The sequence below is a fragment of the Xyrauchen texanus genome, chromosome 39, assembly GCF_025860055.1.
Source record: "Xyrauchen texanus isolate HMW12.3.18 chromosome 39, RBS_HiC_50CHRs, whole genome shotgun sequence".
Lineage (NCBI taxonomy): Eukaryota > Metazoa > Chordata > Actinopteri > Cypriniformes > Catostomidae > Xyrauchen > Xyrauchen texanus.
Genome location: NC_068314.1, coordinates 23,127,883 through 23,149,791, shown reverse-complemented (window position 1 = coordinate 23,149,791; position 21,909 = coordinate 23,127,883). Strand labels below are relative to the sequence as shown.

Sequence of the window (21,909 nt, the reverse complement as noted above, 5' to 3'; positions counted from 1 at the left end):
ACTTTCCATAAAATATATGTTTATATACATTTTCATGAGATGCTCAGAACAGTTTAAAACCATGTAAATGAGGAAAGCAATTGTCATCATAAGACTAGATTGACAGAGTTTAAAGGAATATTCCGGGTTCAATAAAAGTTAAGCTCAATCGACAGCATTTGTAGCATAATATGGATTACCACAAAAAATATTTTGACTCTTAAAGTTAATTTAAACATGTAATTTTTAAATGTGTAAAATTAATATGTAATATATAACGCTAATCTGTAAAAGTCATGGCAGTTGATTTTCAGTTAATTTACTTCAAATAAAAATCAATGCAAACTTACGGTCTCCTAAGCAACCAAATTGGCCCGGTTGCTAGGGAGGGTAGAATCACATGGGTAACCTCCTCGTGGTCGCTATAATGTGGTTCTCGCTCTCGTTGGGGTGCGTGGTGAGTTGTGCGTGGATGCCGTGGAGAATAGCGTGAAGTCTCCACATGCGCTATGTCTCCACGGTAACACACTCAACAAGCCACGTGATAACATACGCTGATTGGCGGTCTCAGATTTGGAGACAACTGAGATTCGCCCTCCGCCACCCGGATTTAGACGGGTCACTACGCCACCACGAGGACTTAGAGCACACTAAGAATTGGGCAATCCAAATTGGGGAGAAAATGGGGATAAAAAAAACATGCTACCTATAGAAATGAGTATTTAATTTATTTCACTATATTTAATACATTTTAATTTCATGGTCCATGGTGGAAGAACACTCTAATTTGTATTTCCGGACACGGTACTGGGTCCCAGAACGTAAGTGGTTAAAATATATTTAACAAATATTTTGAATCTATTTTTATGAAGTTATCTGAAAACAATGTGGTGGACCATTTCTGATTCTGTACAGCAAAAACAAAATCTTTTATTGATTATGTTAATTTAATTAATTTATTTATTTATTTTAGGGTGAGAAATTATAAGTTAAAAATTGTATTCTACCTATTAAGGAATAAATAGGCATACTTGGTCAAATATAATAAGGTAATTCATTAATTGTCACAAAATATGTCTTGAACTAATGAAATGTGTAGTGTGACTATGTTGAATTTCTTTGAATTGAAATTCAGTAAATTCCACTTCCTATCATTCCAGTTCAACTTCCTGTGGGGCATGGCCTATTCAATTCAAATTCCAACTCGTGAATAGAGTTAATTCTGAATTTTGCACAACCTAGCTTAACACATCAGCAGTGTTAAAATAAATTAATATTTTGCACTATATCAATACTTAAACTATTTATTGAACACAAAGCAGAGATGACGGCATACAAGCGGAGAATGTGCTTATGAAAGTCAACCATTGATGTTGTTTTCCAATGTGCAGCCACCAGACGAATACAAATGTGTGTATTTCACATCCTGTGTCCTGATCGTTACCATGTTTTGTAAATGTAACAAAGACCTTGTTAGCGACACAGTCAAACATTTTTATTATACACAAATTTTTTCCAGGACAAATAATTATTTTACAGTGCATTTAGGTATTTTCCATGACTTTTCGTTAACTAGAAAAATGCACTGCAAAATTCCACTGCAAAGTTTTTCCAGTACATGTGGAGACCTTGGTGTTTTTATGTTTATATATAAAAATAAAAAACCGAGGTAAAAAAAAAGCCCCCTTTTTTTGATAAGAATACAAAAAATATTATTTCTGACACTGCTTTGCACATATTTTTTTTTTCTTGTCTTATTTTACAGTAGTGCAAGACCCTCTTTCTCAAAAGACCTCTACTTGGATTCATGTTCTTGGATCTTACCTCCGTCTGTTTGAAAGGGTCTCTTCTGTTTCATTGTTCATGAGAACATGATTTGTGCCTCCCTGACTTTCTTCATGCATGACCTCAATCTGTGAAAAGCGACAAGACAAAACAACACTGTTTATAGGTAACTTTAAAAGTGGCCCAATTTATTGTCCGTTTGTACTGTATTGTATATTGAGTAATGATGTAAGATCAACGCATTCTTTTTTATTCATTAAAATATGAAAGGCAAGAAATAATCCTAGGTCAAATGCCTTTTAGATAATTATTGTTTTTTACATTTTAATTTACTAATGATATCGGATTTACCTTGATGCCACCTTTCGATTTACGAATATTTTTCCGCTTTGCCAATTCTGCTTCACTGGGCGGCTTATTGGTGCTGGAGTTATCTGTGATTTTGCGATTTGATGCTGTAGAGTAAAAGAAGAATTAAACATTATACAAAATATTTTCCACTTAGATAATTCAGCATACAATGCCTAAATGTAATGCTGTTCAGTCAAAGTCTTTCGTTCATTTTAATGAATGTGAACACACAAGGGTCTTTAGAAAAGCTCTCTGAGACTGTAAACCAAAATGAGGGCAAGCTTCTGGAAAAAATGTTGAGTGGTAAATCAAACGCAAATACCTCTAACCACTGGAAGTCTCTGGATATTCCGTTGAACACAAGCGTGACTAATTTCAAACTTACCAGGTGTGGTGGATTGTGGGGTTTTAGCTGAAGGCCGCTTTGGTGAAGACTCGGGTCGAGGTGCAACAGGTTGCACTGGCCTGGTTTGCTTAGTGGAGAGCTTCTTCAGACTTGTATGTCTTTTCTCAAACATCTCTTGAATGTCGTTTAGCCTTTTCAGAGCCTGTTGAACTTTGCTCTGCATGGAAAGAGATGAAACTAACTTAATTTCATTTAATAAAATACACTACATGGCTAAATGTATGTGCACACCTCATTCTAAATATTATTAATGCCAACAGTTTCAAAATTCAGTTAAAAGTTCCAAAATGAAATTACAAGCACAATTGGGTGTGATCTTTGTACAGCCATGCAAACTGAATGCCATCAAACCAATATCAAATGTACCATGTCTAGGTCTGAGAGGACAATCTCATACTGGTTGCTGAGGTCTTTAAGGTGACTAAATTGCTGCTCTTTGGTTGATTCAATGTACTTTTCGATATCTTGCAGTGCTGCTTCTGCGCCTTCCTGTGTCTGGCATCTGTCTACAGCCTGAGAGGCCAGCAGATATACTCCAGACTCACACCACTGATTTACCTGCATCACACAAACATAGATGCACCTTGGTATCAATATTCTACATCCATTTGTCCAAGACACAAATTGAATCCCAGTGATAAGCTCCAGATTACATAAAATGATAACATGTTCCTCGCTAAACTGAACTGATGCAGGAATTACGAATAAAAGCAGATCAGCAGTTTTGACTAGGGATGTGCCATGTGGTAGAATAATCAACTAGTTGTCCAACAACTAACTGGTCGATTAGTGGAGTCGACTACTAACATTCTTATTTTTAGTGGTGGTGGTTTTAATGAGAGACGCAATTCTCAAATTAATTGAGAGACGCAACTTCTTAGAGAGTGTTTTTGTGTGATTATAGATTACTGTACTTAAAATTGAATAATCGTCAGCACAGTAAAACTCTCAGCAAGAAGTTTTGTCTCTTTAATGCTTTAATTTTAGTCCATTTATGCACCGATGTTTCAGCCATCAAAGCGCCGCATCAACAATACATTACAAGATGATCACTGTCAGACATTAAATCATCTGCTGTGAGTAATGCTTCCCTATTTGAGAGGTGCTTTGGAGAGATTTAAGTATTTTGCTGATTCTGTCTGACACTGCCTAAATAAACAGTTGCAGTAAAATGGGTTTAAACTGCTGGATGTCATGAACTGTGTCCCACATCATTATCCCGCAATTCTGCGCTTTTAAATGCACAGCGAGGATCCCCTTGAGACTCCCAAGTGCTTTGATTACATTGAAACTCATCATTCTGCACTCAGGATGCGCATACGCAGTTTAGTGCGGTTTAGGCTCAGTATTGGGGCCTTTCTTATTTCTAACTTTTCTTAAATTGATCGTTTTATGCAAAAAGATGTTATATTGATTTAGCCTATATATACTGAATATGCGTTGGTTACCATGTTGAAGTTCTGCGCTTATAGCGTCTATATATCCTTCTGAGACATGTCTGATCGGGGTCACGTGAACATAATGGAGCTTTATTATACATTATTATCATTAACACAGACTAGTCGACTAGTCGTTCAATCAACTGACCGACTAATCGTTTATGAACCTTGGTAGTTTTGCACATTCCTAAATTTGACACAAGTCTGACTTGAACTCAGATTACACAAACTACACAAAACACTTTTCAATTAAGAATGAAACCCCAAGGTTGAATTCTACATCATAGTTTTAGTAGTGCAACCTTTCTGTCTCATTTTCGACTGACCATAGAGTGGGATCTCCTTGACGAAGTTACCTTGATAGCTTTTTGTTTTTGATTCTAAAACCAAAGCAATTCCTCATGTGGACATGCATATATTAAATGCATGCATACATACATTAACGTGCAACAGATGTCAAGATTTTCACTGAAAAATTACTTAAATCTCACATGCCTTCAAAAACTTGAAATATGGCACACAAATTGCATGGACAACTTTTGTGATACTTCTGGGAGACTCTCAACTGCCATTGCTTTGAAAAGACAGACCAAGATATTTATTAAAAAATTCATATAAAATTCCTTTTGTGTCATTCTTGTTTGAAACAACATGAGGGTGATTCAGTTATGATAGAATATACATTTTTGGATGAACTATTCCTCTGCTAGTGTTGAAGCTTGACAGGATTTGACTTGTTCCACTGACCTCGTCTAGTCGCTTATGGATATCAAGAGATTTAGTCAAAATATCCTGTTTCTTTTTGGCTTCATTGCTGAAGTTATCACAAATCCGACGCAGTTCGATACACTTGGGGCGGATGGAGTCCACAGCATAGTGGTTACTCTGGATCAGCTGGTCACCGTGCTGGGCATGAAGTTGAGCTTTCTCCAAGGACTCCTGTACATGTCAACAAAAACAATATCATTGAAACATTATTGTACAAATTACACATTCTGTTCTCTTGACTAATCTTAATACTTCACTTGTGCATACACACATTTGGCAGAGACTTTTATCCAAAGTGAATTACAGTGCAAGGTATACAATTTTAGCAGTTTGTGTGTTACATGGGAATCATGGCAGGTAACGTGTTTTTACACGTTATCACCACAATATTAATAAAATGATCACAAATATTACAAACCAAAATGAATAATCTGAATTTTAGATGTTTTACAACAACAACATAATCCCACTGGCTCTCTTCGTATTGAAGTTAAATCTTAGAGCTGACCAATGTAATGCTGTTCAATTCAATGGGGTCCTTTTCATAAAGATCCCTCCTGGTTTAAGATTCAAAATGTTTGCATCGTGACCTGAGCTTTGTCCTCCAGGGTTTTCAGATCCCCCAGTAGGTGTTCCATCTGACCCACACAGTCTCCAGTATCAGACAGCCCCAGTAGAGCCTCCATCATACCATCCAGAGAAACTTTCACCTACACAGATACAATAAACAAAGTAAACAGACCAATTACAACTTGTAATTTAGTGAACAAATGACCTCAAGTTAGTAGAGCACAGAGAGGCATATTCACTTTTGCAAGTGGATTTTAAACCATTTATCCTGAGTCTTAATAAATAACCACCCACAATCTAGTTTAACCAATCAATATCTGCATTTAAATGAAGTCGCCATAATTTTTTTCTTTCTATATAAATTAGGCTTATTGCTGTATATTTGTGTTGTATTCACAAAAGTCAACACTATTTGCCTGGTATAACCACCACTGAGCAATTACAGTTTTTCTCAATCACTTTGGCACAATCATTGAATGACTATTAATCTTTGTCTAACTATATGACTTACTATATGAACATTAGGTCATTTGTTCACATGACTAAAGTAATTTATAACTGCTTTGGCACAAAATGCACTGAGTAAGCCTTGCAGATCAAAATAATTTGCATTAATTTGCTATTGAATGATATTAATCTCAAATGCAATTATACACGTGTTCAATGTGTAAATCCTACATGCTAAATAGAACAAACAACAATCACAATAACCTGTCACACATATATTAGATACATAATAGTTATGTGGCATTGTTGTAATAGTTGTCAGACGGATAGACTTAGGCTAGATGAGGAACAATTCAATTTCTTCACAATTTAGAGCAATGTATGTACAGGTAAGAATTCATCATTGTACACTACACAGTGCTGTAATCTTGTCTTTCAGTATTGACAAGTACAACCTGTATAAGCAGAATATGCTACACAATGTGGGATATGTGTAACTGTATGATTTACAATATCTACTATTAATTATTTCCTAAATTGCTAGATTGCTTTATTATCTTTTATAGAGATTGATGGAGCTGGAGGCTGATGAATCCCCACACATTGTTGTGTATGTTGATGAGGAAGGATTCAACTTGACCAAAGTCAAGACGTGGCCGTAATATTATTGGTCACCGAGCCACTGTTGATGTGCTGTTGATGTTGGTGTGCTGAATGTACCACTTGATGACAGGATTGTACTTAGAGTTTTGAAAATTGTAAATTTGTTTCAGTAAATGTGCCAAATCGATTGAGATAAACTGTAACAGAAAACATGACTTTAAAAGAGACATTTGTGAACATTTTCTAGCGATTATGGCAGCAGTAATTAATCCAATAATGATCAAATAATGGAGAAGAGCATTATATCTGGTGGACCAGAAAAGTGGACTGATGCTGTGCAGTACCAATGAAGTATGTCAGATTGTGGTGGTTTGTTGCATTTTCGTAGCCTCGTTCTCATAACCGACTGGAAAAATGGGGTTTATGCCACGCAAATTGCATTCAGCATTGTTTCTTTTTAGTTTATGCTGTTATCTGATTTCCACAATTCTTTAGTGAACAGGTGTTCGAACAACGCAGTCAGCACATACAAATAAACAACGCAACCCCGCCTTGACTTTAAATGTGAAGTTAACACAAATTGTTCTTTACCTCTCTGAAGTCCTGCTCAAAGTGACGTAACTGTAAGCATTGCTCTAACTTGAGGTGATGCCTTGACCAGAACTGTTCAAATGCATTCTCTGTCTCATCGAGCTGTGCTAGCAACCTGAGACAAACAAACAAAAGCTTTTATGACTTTGTGTGTCAAGGTAGGTACAATTATTATTGGCCTTTCTATTGCTTTCTTAGACATGGACCAGACATTTTATAGATATCTTCTGTACATAAGCATTTTCTCTGTGGCAGTTGGTCACTGGCTCCTGGAATTAAACAGTATGATACACACCTCTCAACGGTTGTTTGGTTCTCTGTTTCATCTGAGTTTAGAATATGGTTCTCAGTTTTGTTGGCCTGGTCTTTGATGCAAGAGAGCAGAGTATTTCCTTGTTTCACAGCTAACTTTAACTCTTCCTGTGCAGAAGGAAGGATATTCTTTGCTTAATGTGTGCAATACTGGATGGTTAATTCTTTCCAACCTTTGCATGCATGCAACATACCGAGTTGTTCACAGTAAATCAAGAAAAATGCAGATAATCGTTGTTTACCCAATTTGAAATATGATTGCCTATGGTATTTGCTTACTGAACTGATAAATGCTAAATGATTCACTGTATATTCAGACATAGGCTATACAAAAAATGGCAGAATTATAATAAATAAAATCAGATCACAAAAAATAATCATTATAAAATAAATAATTTAGTAGGAATAAAATAAAATAACTTCCTGAACTGATGAATTTGAATATGTTTCAACATAGCATAAAAATCAAAGTAGCAAGTTTAAAATATTGTTTAAAAAATCATTGTATTTAGTTATTTGTTTGTTATTTTGTTTCATAGCTTTGGATTGGATTGTAGATGTATTAATTGCATGAAAAGAATATTCCCGAAACTTAAATTCTGCCATCATTTACGCAACCACTTGTTGTTCCAAACCCGCATGACTTGCTATGTTCTGTGGAACACAAAAGGTGAATATCTGTAGAATATCCTGGCCACTCTTTTCCTAATAATTAAACTGAATTATGACCAATGAAATGACCAAAAAGAATCATAAAAGTAGTTCAAATGTTTTGTGCAATATATTCCAAGGTTTCAGAAGCAATCTAACATGAAACAGGGCCGAACGGGTGTCGATAAGCTGAAACGGGCCGTCGCATTATGATGAACGGGCCGCGACTGGCTTAAGAGGGCCACAAAACAGCACCACTTTACACCGAAGGGGACCGCGATATGCAGAAAAGGACAGGTTTCCATGTAAAATACAGGGCCGATTTCTCTTTCCAGTCTGCCCCTGGATATGGGTGAGTAAATGATGACTTGAATTTGTATTTTTGGGTGAACTACTCCTTTAAGCAACTTGTCATGAATGAACAAATTTCACCCACCATATCACACTACCTGTGAACAAAAATATCTACAGTTCTACAGTATCTACTGTTTCAAAAATGTGACACACTACCTTGAGCTTATTGTGTTTTTCTGTGTGTGCGATGAGCAAATCTTTGGTGCACTGCTCATCATTGGGGAGTTCGGTTTCTGCCAGGTCAGTTCCAAACTGTTGCAGCATCTGTGCTGTGCTCTTCACTGTTAATGCAAAGTTTTCAATGGTCTAGGACACAAAAGTTTGACACAATCTGAGAACATACCAGTGTTGTAGTACTCAAGTCCAGGACTCAAGTCCGACTCAAGTCGGAATGAACCCAATTCTTGAGTCCAAGTTCAAGTCCGAGTCATTTGTGTTCAAGTCTGAGACGAGTCACGAGTCATCAATATCGTGACTCGTCTCGGACTTGAACACAAATTACTTGGACTTGAACTTGGACTCAAGCATTGGGTTCATTTCCGACTTGGAGGAGAGGACTTGTTACAACATTAACTTACGCATTCTTTTTTTTGCACATTTCATGTCACGCCGGTTGCACGAGCACGAAACTCTGCGCTCGCACGCAGTTTTCAGTTGCTTTCACTCAAAACTGGATGCGCACCCTCAAATCTCTCTGCTCTCGTTCAGAGAGTCATGTCACTCAAAACATGTCGTGTGTACTCGCAAATCTATTATAATGCAAATTAACTCTGTTTATTCATACAAATATTCTGACGTGGTTTAGCGAGGGAGAATACCAGAGTTTGAGGAATCAACTCGCCATTTGGTCATTGGTGAATAATACATGGTTAAAGTCGTATTGTAAGAATGATATTCTGATGCTCACACAAAACTTTCACCTCTTGCCTGTACAAGTTTGTCTAGAATGTATGAAGGATATTACAGAACCTATGTGGAGGCACAAACGTAGAAACATAAAACATTATTATGAGTTATAGTTAAAACAGGAACATAAGATCATGTTGAATCACAACAGAATTGTGATTTCCTCATTTCATGACAGACAAGGACACGTAACTAGGACTTGTATGCATTTATTGGCGACTCAACTTGGACTCGACTCGGCCACAATATTGGTGACTGGGACTTCGACACGGACTTGAGCAATATGGTCTCGGACTCGACTCGGACTCCAGATCTAGTGACTTGACTACAACCCTGATACATACTATGTACTGTATATCTATAATATATACTGTATATTACAATCTTTTTATGTGGTCAAGATTCATATTATTTAAAAGACACCAGATTTCCAAATAGCATCAAAAAAAGAAAACCCTGATATATAAAATGTGGTATATGAATGACTTTTATTGTACTCTACTGGATTTACATTTTAAATTAACCTCTGATGAAACAATAAAATATAGCATTTTTATATGAGTGATTCAGTTAATTAAAAGTTTACAGTATGTATCCCTGTTGAAAAGACCAGCATTGCTGGTCACCAGCATTTTTCATATGTTGTCTGGTCCCAAGAATGAATGCTAGTGGCTTCTGAACCAGCTTAACCAGCTTAACCAGCAACCAGCAGGACTTTCTAGGTCATCCAGCTAGGTCATAACCAGAAAAAGCATGATGGTCGAACATTTTTATGCTGGTAGTCCAGCATGAACCATGAATATCTTGCTTGCCTAAGCTGGTCTTCTCTGCAGGGTATAAACAACAATTGTATGAAGGTATTTCTCACTGTACGATGATGGATCCATTGACTGTGGCAATAGTCCAGGGTTCCGCCCAGATCACAGGTCAGCTGGCTTTTATCGATGTAGCCATGCAAGTCTGACAGCGAATTTAGCATAACAATCTACAAGGCAATAGAAAAGAATGAAAATGACCTATAATGTATGTGAATGTATTTATATCAGGCTTTTCAGGTATGATCTAAACTGCCTATGTTCAGACAAAAGTCCTTTACACTATTGTTATGTGGGTCTGTTGTTCTGTTTGAGTGTATATGTACAACCTCAATCTGCCCAAACAATCACATTAAGCATTTTTTTTCTCTACCTTGGTGTGACTTGGTGACCACAAACACCTATGTGTCTTATGGAAACTTTGAGCTGGTTAAACTATTCATGCAAACAGTTGTGTTTACTACTTTAGGTGAACATGGGGTCTTGTGAAATGTATGGGTGTTTCTTTAACTACAAGCACATGTCCCAGAGGTTGCTTTTAATTAAAACTTACAGATTTTAGCATTCTTATTTTTTTGTTATATGATGATTACATAAAAATTTTGATTTTTGATCAGTTTTTAAATTACTTTTGTGTACAGATTTTATTGCTTCCATCAGAAAATATGAAAATCCATTCTGCATGAATTATTACAGTTTTAAAACTATAATAATATTAATAAAGAGTGATATAGCCCTACATAAACCATTTCAATATTAACTGTGTGAAAATAACTTATCTACATTGATCAAAAAGTTTACTAAATTTATGATTGTCCTACAGTGACGTCATGAACAATTTTGTCCCCAATAAAGTTTTTTCAAAGGTTATTGTTTTTGTTTATCATGCAGATAATGTCAGTGAAGAGCATGCTTTAAATGTATGAATAACAAAGAAAACAAAGAAAATATCAAGATAAATAATATCTGTGAATAGAAAATTGTATTGAGTATCATTTCAAATCAAGCTGTAATTTTGTTCAAATATGTGGCACAAAAAAAATGTGTTTTGAATTGTGTGTATTTGGGATATAAATATTCTAGCTATGAAATTAGCCTTCCGTGTTCATGTTTGAGTTGTGGGGGAAATGACATTTATCAGTTCATAAAAATAAAAATAACAAAAACTATTTAATTATCTTATGATGCATGTACTGTTTGCCCACTTTTGGACATTGTTAGTAGACTAATTCAATAAACTAACGAGAGTGTATAAAGTGTGTTTTAAGCGAGTTTGTTTTCTAAAAGTATGAAGTAACCATGGTTGAAGAAACACCCTTATATATTAGCAGCTTTACCTCAAAACAAACTAAACTTTCATGGTCACATAAAGAGATGCACACAGATGATAAACGCACATGCTAGCATACAAACTGGCAAGAAAAGTGAATGCGACTGTGGGAAATAAATGTTTGCATGTGCTACATATCACCATCATGACCTGTAAACGACAATATACCATAACCTAATAAGCCACACAATGCAGCAGTCTCATGTCTTTGTAACAATGCCCTCTCTGTCTTTTAAGGTGTCTTCAAAAACACAGAGGGCAGGCAAGAGATCATATGCACACAATCTGTTAACACCCTTTTAGACATGCATAATACAACAGGGTGACAGGCTACATGTCAATAATTGAATGGATGAATGATCATGGTTACAGATACACAGCTGAGGCATTCGGACCATACAGCTATTGAATGGACATGTTGATGGTCCAAGCAGACACGAGCACGCTTACCGGTACCTTCAGTTTAAAGTCATCTCGATGTAACCGCATAGTGACATCAGCAATAGCCCTCTGGAAGAGACGTGAAGGTTTAAGAACCAGCACAAGCTGTAGATTTCCTGGGAAGGACCCCTTTAGGCCATGAGAGACAATAACACATAAATTAGATGGCATACCTACGGTGTTGACAAATTCTCTGTATTTTAGTATTTCCCATTCATTTCTTATGGCGGGCATATAACACAAGTGTCACTTTCTTTTTTACAACTACTTAGACTTATCAAATCAAGTCTAAAGTTTGTGTGTGTTCAGATAGCTATTGAAGGAAAAGTCACCAAGTCTTGTACCAAACAAAATGAAAAAGGATAAAAAAAGGCCGAGACCCGAGACCCGAGGTGTGCATGAGGGTTAGGTGTTTGTTTTCGAGATAATCACAGATTTTAGTGTGCTCAACTTGATTTCAAACAGTGACCAAAAGGGAAATGCTTCTATTGTGTATTCTTTTCTAATTTCAACTTTACAAATTGAATGAAAAGTTCCATTTAAATATATACATTAACTTTAAAGTTGCCTTTTGGTATATCCCACTTTTGTTACAAGGCAGGCGAGGGTAAAGGATCTAAATGCAGCTTTAATGAAACAAAGATAAACTAAGTAACTCAGAATATAAAGAAACAAAACACAGGGAACCGAGTATAACATAACACATGCAAAGACTGACAAAGAAAACAGGGGAAACAAAGGCTTAAATACACTAGGGAAAACAAGGGAACAATTAACACTTGATGAAACAATCTATGGAGGACAAAACATGCAAAAATAATAAATAAATGTAATAATAAGAAAATAAGTAAAGGAATAAATGTCTTGATAAAACAAATATAATTCGTTTTTAAATGGTAAATGGTCTGCACTTATATAGTGCTTTTTTCTAACCTCAGAGGTTACCAAAGCATACACTGTGTCCCAATCACCCATTCACACACATTCATACACCAATGGCTAGAGCTGCCATGCAAGCATTAGTCTACCATTGGAACAACTTGGGGTTCAGTGTCTTGCCCAAGGACTTCAGCATGTGAGTCATGTGGGCTGGGATTTGAACCACCAATCCTGTGATTGTAGCCAACCCTCTACCACCTGATCCACAGCTCCATACAACTTTTTATTTATTATTTTCTCTTTTTATTTTTATTCTTTAAAACTTTTTTATTTATTCTTTTATTTGTTTTTTATTATTATTTATTTATTTATGCATTCATTTATTTGTATAATTATTTATACCCACATGTATTTATTTCTATATTTAAATATTCCAACATTTATTTATTTTTGTATTTATTCTTACATTGCTGTCTCTTGTATGATAATGATGTGGGCGTGTCCTGCTTACCATTGGTTTATTATAGATTGAAGCGTGTGCTCGATTACTCTTGACTTGTTTTGATGTGATGCTACATATTGTGTAAACTATAGTCAATCCAAGATGTATTGGTTATACTACATCACAAAATAAATGGGGAGCTGTTTCTTCAACAAATCCACAAAATGAGCAAGTTTCATAAATTATATGATTTAACCTTATTCTTTTCTTTTTTTTCTGTGTATATAACTTCATATTTTGATGTCCGCAAATCCATACTATTGATTTCTGTTATGATTGTTCATTGTAAAAGATACATTTATTTCCCTGATCGTTTATGTATGCATGTATGTATGTATGTATATATAAGTTCTGCAATATTTTTTTTTTTAAAAATCTATAGCTGACTCTTCACATATATCTAGAGAGTTGCGCAACTTTCAAATGAAGTCGATAACCGCGCATCAAATAACTATGTTTCATTTAGAGTAGAGGTGCTTATTGATGGTTTAGGAGAGCTGTAGGCCGGTATGAATGTCGTAGCACATCCTGGATTGTTAAACTCTCTGCAAAACGTTCCCTGCATATTCTAAATTTGTGCGAGTCAAGGGGTGCTAAGGTGGGACGTCCATCTGCTTATAAGTACTATTGAGCTCTCAACCAATGATGCACTGGAGCTATGCAAGGACCGCCTCCCTCATTTCCATGTTGCACACAGAAAAGTAAAATAAATACATGTATAAATAAAAAATATATGTGGGAATATTTAAATATGGAAATAAATATATGTGGGAATAAATAAATATAAAAAATAAATTAATACATAAATAAAAAACATATGCAAAATAAATGAATAAATAATTAAAAGTTAAAAAGAATACAAATAAAGTTACAAATAAATATAGAAAATAATAAAGGAATAAATTCATACAATAATAAATTCAGGAATAAATTTAATTAAAAACTAAATATATTTGTTTTATCAAGACATTTATTCCTTTATTTATTTTTGTATTATTTATGCAGGTTTGGGCCTCCATAACAATCACGGCAAACAATCATAAAATGAAACTACAAAGGACTACAAAACTAACACAGGACACAGGAACGTTGAACTAAACAAGAACTTCAACATAAAAGTCTAATCATATATATATATTTTCCTTGATAGAGTGGCCAGACTATCCGTTTTCCTGGGACAGTCCCGTATATAAGCACTTTTTCTAGTGTCCCGACTTATTTTGGAAAAAAAACAAAATTGTTTTGTCTTGTATTTCCCCTCTCCTAATATTTCTCTACTGCCTCTGTGGCTTTCTCAGTCACGTGAGTGTTCTAATCAAAGCATATGATTAGATCAAATTCTTGCAGGCCAGGCTGGAGGAATCATTCATACCCTCTGACATTAAAAAGCAGTTGGATGCCCTGGTTGAAGCTAGTGAAATGTGAGCAGATGATTTATTTTGTGCAGTGAGAAACCTTTTTTCAGCATTGCATTACCTCCAAAATTGGAGCTGCTCATTGGAGAACACAGAAAAACTTGAGTGGGCCCTACTGATAGACATCACAGAGTGGAAAGTTATTCAGAGCAGCCTCGAACACTTCTACTCCAGAATACCCGCTCTTAGTTTGATTGTTGAAACTAATTGATGAGTGGGCTTGCATGAAAAACATTGTCACATAGCCGCTTGTCCTATGTAGGGTCATGGGAAGTGCTGGAGCCTATCCCAGCTGTCTCAGACCAAAGGTAGGGAAACATGTGACTAGCCCATCACAGGGCAACACACACAGACACACACATTCACTCACACCTATGGGCAATTTAGGGTTAATTAACTTAATCTGCATGTCTTTTGGACTGTGGGGGGACCCGGAGCACCCAGAGCTCCACGTGAGCATGAGGAGAACTTGCAAACTCCACACAGATAGAACCTGGGACCTTCTTGCTGTGAGGTGTCAGTGCTACCCACTGAGCCACCGTGTCGCCCTCCTCATGTCATGAATCCTTTAAATTCAAGATTCACAAAGAGCCTGTACTAACCGTTATTCGAGTTAGAGAAGTGATTACTGAGTTCCATTTATCCTTTCTGCGGTCCAGGATGATGATAAAGCCGATGCTGGCAGCATCCATACTAAAAGAGGAATGACAGAAATAAACAACTGTTTAGGGAAGGCTAGGTCGGGCACTGGCAAAGCCCGTATACACACACTGTAGGACCATGAAAGTGAATAAAATCAATAATCCCACACAGATTGTGTCAAAAATTATGGCAATTCTCACTGTTGGCTTCACTAGACAGATTTTGACAGTTATTCTCTTTGTTTACATTATATATAATATATCAAATATATTAAGTATATTATAAATATGTAATATAGAACTTGTACCTACTTGTAGAAGTTTTTACCTTGGTATGCTGGTCAGGTATGTAGCAACATTAACAAAATCCTCATTTGACACATCATTAAAGCTTGAGAACTCTGGGAATGTAATGATGGGCGCCCCATCTCTTCCTCTGCCTCCTGCAGAAATGCCAGGCAGTATATTTCATCATTACATCATTAAAATCATTTTCAAACAGTTTTTCTTTTCCCGAAACCTCAATATCCTGTTAGAAAATTACTGAGGCTATTCAATGCACAGTTGTTTTTAATTCTATTGCCTTTTATTTGACTGTAGATTTTTTAAAGTTTGGTTTATATTATTAGTATTAATATCAACATACACACACATACACAAATTAATATATATATATTAAAGCTACGTATATAAAGTTGATCGTTGATATTTTGTTTCTAAAGCTTTAAGAATTGCATCAATTTTAACCACAAGGGGGCGACAACGGGATTTGAGATTCCACCAGAAAGTGTCAATAAACTCTAGTGTATAACCTGACTACAAAGATCTTTTTGTTAAGTCTTTAACAACAATCAAATTTAACTGCTGTGTGAAGTTATGAACCTCACTTTTTTAATATTTTTAAGTAGACAATGAAATTAATAAATAAACTTAATAAAAACAGAATCTTATGTAGGCCTATTAACAGATAATAAGAAGGACACACATAACGGAGTATGATATAAAGCCGACATAACCATTAATCAGTTCATTTGGAAAAAATTATTCATTTTCATCCAAATGTTCCCCAATGTCCCTGTCAGCCTGAATACTTCCTTTATCCGGGAGACTGCATTCTTTTTCTGCATTGTTCTCATTCTAGAAGGGATTTCTGGGGAAATATTTGCTTGTTTGCAGTAATGAGGAAGCCCCACTCTCACATCCCATGTTAATCCATTTTTAGACTTCAGATGCCACAACATCTCATCAGAGTTATGTAAATGTGATTCTCCTAACAGTCTATAATTACAGACTTCTTGTAATAGTGTGTCTGTGTTTCTTCTTTTATTCTTCTTATAATATGCCAAACATCATATTTTCAGATAAACTTTTTCACTCAACATACTGTACATAAGGGGGCGTATTACAGAAACTTCCAATCTAGGTCTTAAGTTAAGATCTGCTCAGTTGGTCGATAATCAACTCTCATGTCATCCAAAAGTCTTTCCACCATCAAACATCGTTGTTCTTTGTTTTGCATCGCTAAAAAAAATGAAACGTCATTCTCGTACAGTACGATAAATGGTATTTTAATGTGACTGTAACTGTTGGCTTTCAAATATGTTTTCACTTAGGATGCCAGTGGGGTTGTCCTAAAGTTAGGACACTTCTTTAAGATTTTTGGCATGTTAGGATGCTTCTGTTACACTCTTTTCCTATCAAAAGATAAGAAACATTATGTCAGATAAGATACAAATCCTAAATCAAGTTAAGATAAGATAATGCACAAAGTGAAATGTTATTCTTAGTGTTTGTCCTAAATGAGATCCTAATCGAAATTGCTATTGTTACCAAGCAGATAAGATTCTAAAGTTAGGATCTTTCTGTACTAGCCCCCAGATGCCTAAATACTTTAACTTGGCCTACTACATGAGTATGTAGTGATAAAACATTTAATGACATCAACTTGTCCTTTAAAGTACATATTTGCCTAAATTAAAGAACAAATAAAACCAAGCATGGCCTAAATGATAGCAAGTACAGCAGTGAGACTCCAAGGTCAACAGATACAACTGTCCACCCTAGATGGAGTTTCAACTAATAACTTTTGGAATACTAGTCCAGAGATGAACCCACTGTGCCACACAACCTACAGCTTTTGCTTGTTGCCAAAGATGCAAACCAAGTTGTGAAACAAAACATTACTTGATGCAGGTGATAAAATGGGTGAAAGAAATCCCTTAGTCTTCAATGAAAGACGGACCATATCTAGTTTCCAGAACATCATAGAAAACTTAACAGGGCCAGTGAGCAACAACGTAGAACCCCCCTAGCAATGTCCTAGCAACCACTCAGAACACAATAGCTACTGCAACTAGCAGCTTTTGCATGGGCAAGCACCATTCACATTTTCATCTGAAAATTTGACTCAAAATCCTCATAATATGTTTCACTGATCTTGATAATACACTGAATTTGCTTATGCTCATCTATGCACTTAATTTATAAAGTTGAATCACAACTGCACTGATGTGAATTAGCTGTGTATCATGTTGGCTCTGTTTCACTGGAACAGCAGGCTCATTGTTTTGTGACTTTATGACTTCTGACTACCAACATTCTTGCTCTCTAGTGGAGGAAACATATTTGAAGTTGATTTTATTACATTTGACAGTTTGTTTCAATCGTTTGTGGCTGCATGCTAATACACCGTCAAAAATAGAAAGGCCTAACTTGCTGTAATCAATGCTGGAATTCTTCCCTGTGATTTACTGAGAACTAATGGACTGCACAGTGCTGCTCAGTTAAAGGCAGCACTAAAGACAGGAGAAGACAGCTAAATAGATTCTACCAAGTATGCTTGGATTGTTTTTCACCGTAACATTACTTAATGTTGTGGTTTTGATGGCTGGTGCAGGCTGCCTGACGGGAGCGGAGACAGGGAGGCAGGCCTCAGGAGATCTGATGACTTGGGTGGGAAGGAATGGAAAAGCTCTCTAAGGAGTATGTAGTGGTGATGGTCCCTCCCACTTACATCAGTGTAATGTAAGAATTTCCACCCTGTTTGTTAAAAGCAGCTAAACATTTTTCAATGGTTGCACATTTGTGCACTTCAGTGATTTGGAGTTTAAAAATGTCGGCATGCTCCAGCAATGTCTAGATAGGTTGCCATAATAAATCCATTTATACACCTAGTGATTTCACTACCATGGCTGGTTAGAATGAATTACATAGATCAAGCTGACACAAAGCTCAGAAAACATGATTACATGGGAAATTGACTTGTTGCTTCCGAAAGTTTACGTACCCTGAAATTAACCCCCATTCTGTTGAATTACTGACAAGTGCCATCCTCTAGCGCCACTTATAGCGTGTAGCACAAGCAATCTCAGAGACACAGGTTCTGGTCACATGGGAACCAGGAAGTAATCACATTCACATAAAAAATGGTGAACATGATTTGGAAGTTGTATGTTTACTCTAAAATTTAATTTGTACTCCACTGAGATTTAGGTTTAGGGTTGGGGTTGGGGTTTGGGTTAAGGAATTAATGAAATATGCATTCTTGTTGACTGTATGACATCATTTCTAACTAAAAATGCAATTCGCCATTGGTGCCACAATGTGGACATTTCACCAGGCACCTGGAGCTCATATGTGACCATATGTTCAACAATACCTCCAGTTTGGCCACTAAGGGTCAGTGATTTGAATTTTGGTAAGTTCAGGCTGATTTCAGCAGCAAATCCTTTGACCTACTGTTGCAACAGCTGTCACAGTTTATATCAGTGATTCTCTCAGTAAACACAAAACTTTCATCCATGACATATTAAGCAGGATGGCGGCAGAGCCTACATAGATCTGGGTTAATCTGGGTTTTTCTGGTGTAAACTTAAGGAGTGATTTCTACCTGATCTCACCCATAACAATGACTTTTTTTCTTCTGACCTTAATCATTTACTTGAAGTACACCCTGAAATTTTAAGGAGGCTAATGTTAACCTTTATAAATATAATAAATTTTACACTATTTTGTCACAATCTTACAATATTTCACTTATGATAATAAAAATACATAAAAACAGTTATTCTTCTTGTTACACATTTTTATTATTATAATACTTAATATATTTACTTTTATGGCAACCTCATGAATCCCCTGTAGTTTCCTCACCCCAGAGCCCTCTTAAAGCAATTTTCTGTGTTAAATACAAGTTAAGCTCAATCAACAGCATTTGTGGCATAATGATAAATATGGTGTCAGTTTATAGTGGCCACCTCTTCAAGCTTCAGTAGAATGCAATAGTATAATTCAGAAGTCTAATAAATTATTCCATGATCTTCAATATACTGTAATGAGAAAGTTTTTGTACTGGTGCCAGCTCATAGCGGGCAGGGTTACACAGCGTTATGCCAAAAATAGAAACCAAGCGATCTACAGAATTTACTGTCGCTCATCATGGCTGGTTAGGACAAAAACTCTGATTAGCAAATATACCTTTTATTGCCTGTTGTATGCTGTCAGATTAGGACACAGTGTGACTATGGCTGCCTTTAGACTCCTCTGCCTATCTCTCACAGTTTGATTGAGAACTCCTTTTCAAATAAATAAAGCTGGGCAGAAAAATGCATCTATTCTCCAAATACAAACTCATCAGACATATTTAGTAGGTCTGAAAGAATGGTCTTTTGCCAACCCTCGCTGGCATATTTTTAGAACTAAGTGTCCTATCCGCATAAAAAAAAGCCAATTATATTTTTAAATGCAATTCAATCGATTAATCCAATATTGAACATGCCAGAGTTTAATACGCATGCTCAGGGAGTGTTATCCGCATGCGGATCAGTTAGCGAGCATCAGGTGTTCAGACCAGTATCTGATAAGAGCTAAACTCATGTAGTATGTCACTGTAAAGTTGTTTAAATCATAATTTTTACAGTCATTTTAGGGTTTTAGGGTTTGTTGACATTACATAAAAAGTGTAACAAGTAGGACGGCGTGGCCGGTCCGTGAGGATACACGCCCGGCACTGAGTTGCCTAATCAGTGGGTGGTAGATAAGGGAAGAGCCGTGTATGCGAGAGAGAGAGAGAGAGAGAGAGAGAGAGAGAGAGAGAGAGAGAGAGAGAGAGAGAGAGAGAGAGAGAGAGAGAGAGAGAGAGAGAGAGAGAGAGAGAGAGAGAGACACACACACACACACACGAGGCCACTCAGTTTGATGTTCTGTTTGATTAAAGTTTTGTTGTTTGTTACTCCGGTTCCCGAATCCATCCTTTCCTGAACTGTTACATATAGATATTGTTTATGTCTTATGGCTATATTTTTGAAAGGCCCCTATTAACTTCCATTGTAAGTTTATTTTATATTTTTTTATGAAAAGGAGGGAAAGTAAAAATATTTTTTTGTGGTAATCAATATTATGCAACAAATGCTGTTGATTGAGCTTAACTTGTATTTACCTGGGAATATGCCTTTAGAGAATATTCCTTGAGTTGAGTCATATATTTACAATAAAGCACATCCTCTCGTACCTTATTGTTTAATTATGGGAGCAGACTGATCAAAGAGAGTCCGAAAATAATTGTTTTTGCTCTGTGCTAATGAGCACATGTAGGGTAATAATCAAGTGTTGGGTAAGTTACTCTAAAAAAGTAATTAATTACTAACTACTAATTACATCATCTACAGTGTAATAAGATCACTGTACTAAATAATTAGTAATACTTATTACTAATTACTTTCTAAAACCTTGACCAGATGAAAAATACAAGGATAGCCATGACATTTGTTAATAAAATCAAATAAATTATTCATGAACTGACCAATTTAAGGGGGCTGCATTAAATTAGAAAACATACATACATACGATTTTAAATTTTAAATTCACTATTGTTTTATATAGAATAGTTCTATAGTCTATACAGTATTTAACACAATTAAATTAGTAACTGTAGTAACTGTAATTAAATTACTGAAAAATTCAGAGTAATCCCTTACATTACTTTTTCAATGAAAAAGTCATTTAATTACAGTAATGAATTACTTGGTGATGCACTACACCAAACACTGGTAGTAATAATAATAATAACATTATTTTCTGGATGTGATTTGTGAGCATTAACAGCAATTAACTGTCAACACAGAAACCTGACCCAAACTCATAAAAGGGTCAGAGTTCAAAGCATCACCAATAAGAGGGAAGGAAATAAGACAGCCTTTGAAAGTTTTAATTAAACATATGTTTTTTCTTTTTGTTTGTTTTTCACAGTCTACAGTAAATAATTAATGGGCATTCATTTCTCACCTGAAAGAAGAGCAAACTGCCTATGAAGTTGTTCAGTTATGTCTACAGCCACCAATGGCCTAATCTCCTGCTGCATAATCTCATCTGTGAAAGAAAGAAAGAAAGAAAGAAAGAAAGAAAGAAAGAAAGAAAGAAAGAAAGAAAGAAGCTCATTAGAAATCACTGCAATATGAATATGATTTTCCAAAAAGCATCTCCATTTAAGCATTATGCATTTTTAGCCTCAGCAATGCAGAATAATGTTAATCTGATCATCATCTGTAGCAACCAGGAATTATGTACAGCCAGTCAGTAATTTTCACAAAATAAAAAAAATAAAAAATGGGGTGATCAGGACTTCAATGTGAAGCGCAATGTGTTTATTTTGAGATAATGAATGCGTGACAGTATATTATTTTGCATATTTCATGGCAGCTTACAAAATAAGTAATTAAATGAGTTA

General features: G+C 35.8%; 1 protein-coding gene across 1 annotated transcript in view; it reads right to left on the bottom strand.

The window, feature by feature from the left end:
* LOC127632484 (guanine nucleotide exchange factor DBS-like) overlaps positions 1-21,909 on the bottom strand; it is a 90,650-nt gene that overhangs the window by 47,233 nt on the left and 21,508 nt on the right. The window contains exons 2-15 of the mRNA XM_052111072.1: positions 21,468-21,551; positions 15,514-15,628; positions 15,147-15,237; positions 11,758-11,877; positions 10,031-10,147; positions 8,413-8,562; positions 7,235-7,359; positions 6,940-7,054; positions 5,319-5,438; positions 4,708-4,899; positions 2,888-3,079; positions 2,501-2,678; positions 2,116-2,219; positions 1,804-1,892 (exon numbers count right to left, since the gene is read on the bottom strand). Coding sequence (XP_051967032.1) covers positions 1,804-1,892; positions 2,116-2,219; positions 2,501-2,678; positions 2,888-3,079; positions 4,708-4,899; positions 5,319-5,438; positions 6,940-7,054; positions 7,235-7,359; positions 8,413-8,562; positions 10,031-10,147; positions 11,758-11,877; positions 15,147-15,237; positions 15,514-15,628; positions 21,468-21,551 — 1,792 coding nt within the window. The remainder of the gene's footprint in view (positions 1-1,803; positions 1,893-2,115; positions 2,220-2,500; positions 2,679-2,887; positions 3,080-4,707; positions 4,900-5,318; positions 5,439-6,939; positions 7,055-7,234; positions 7,360-8,412; positions 8,563-10,030; positions 10,148-11,757; positions 11,878-15,146; positions 15,238-15,513; positions 15,629-21,467; positions 21,552-21,909) is intronic.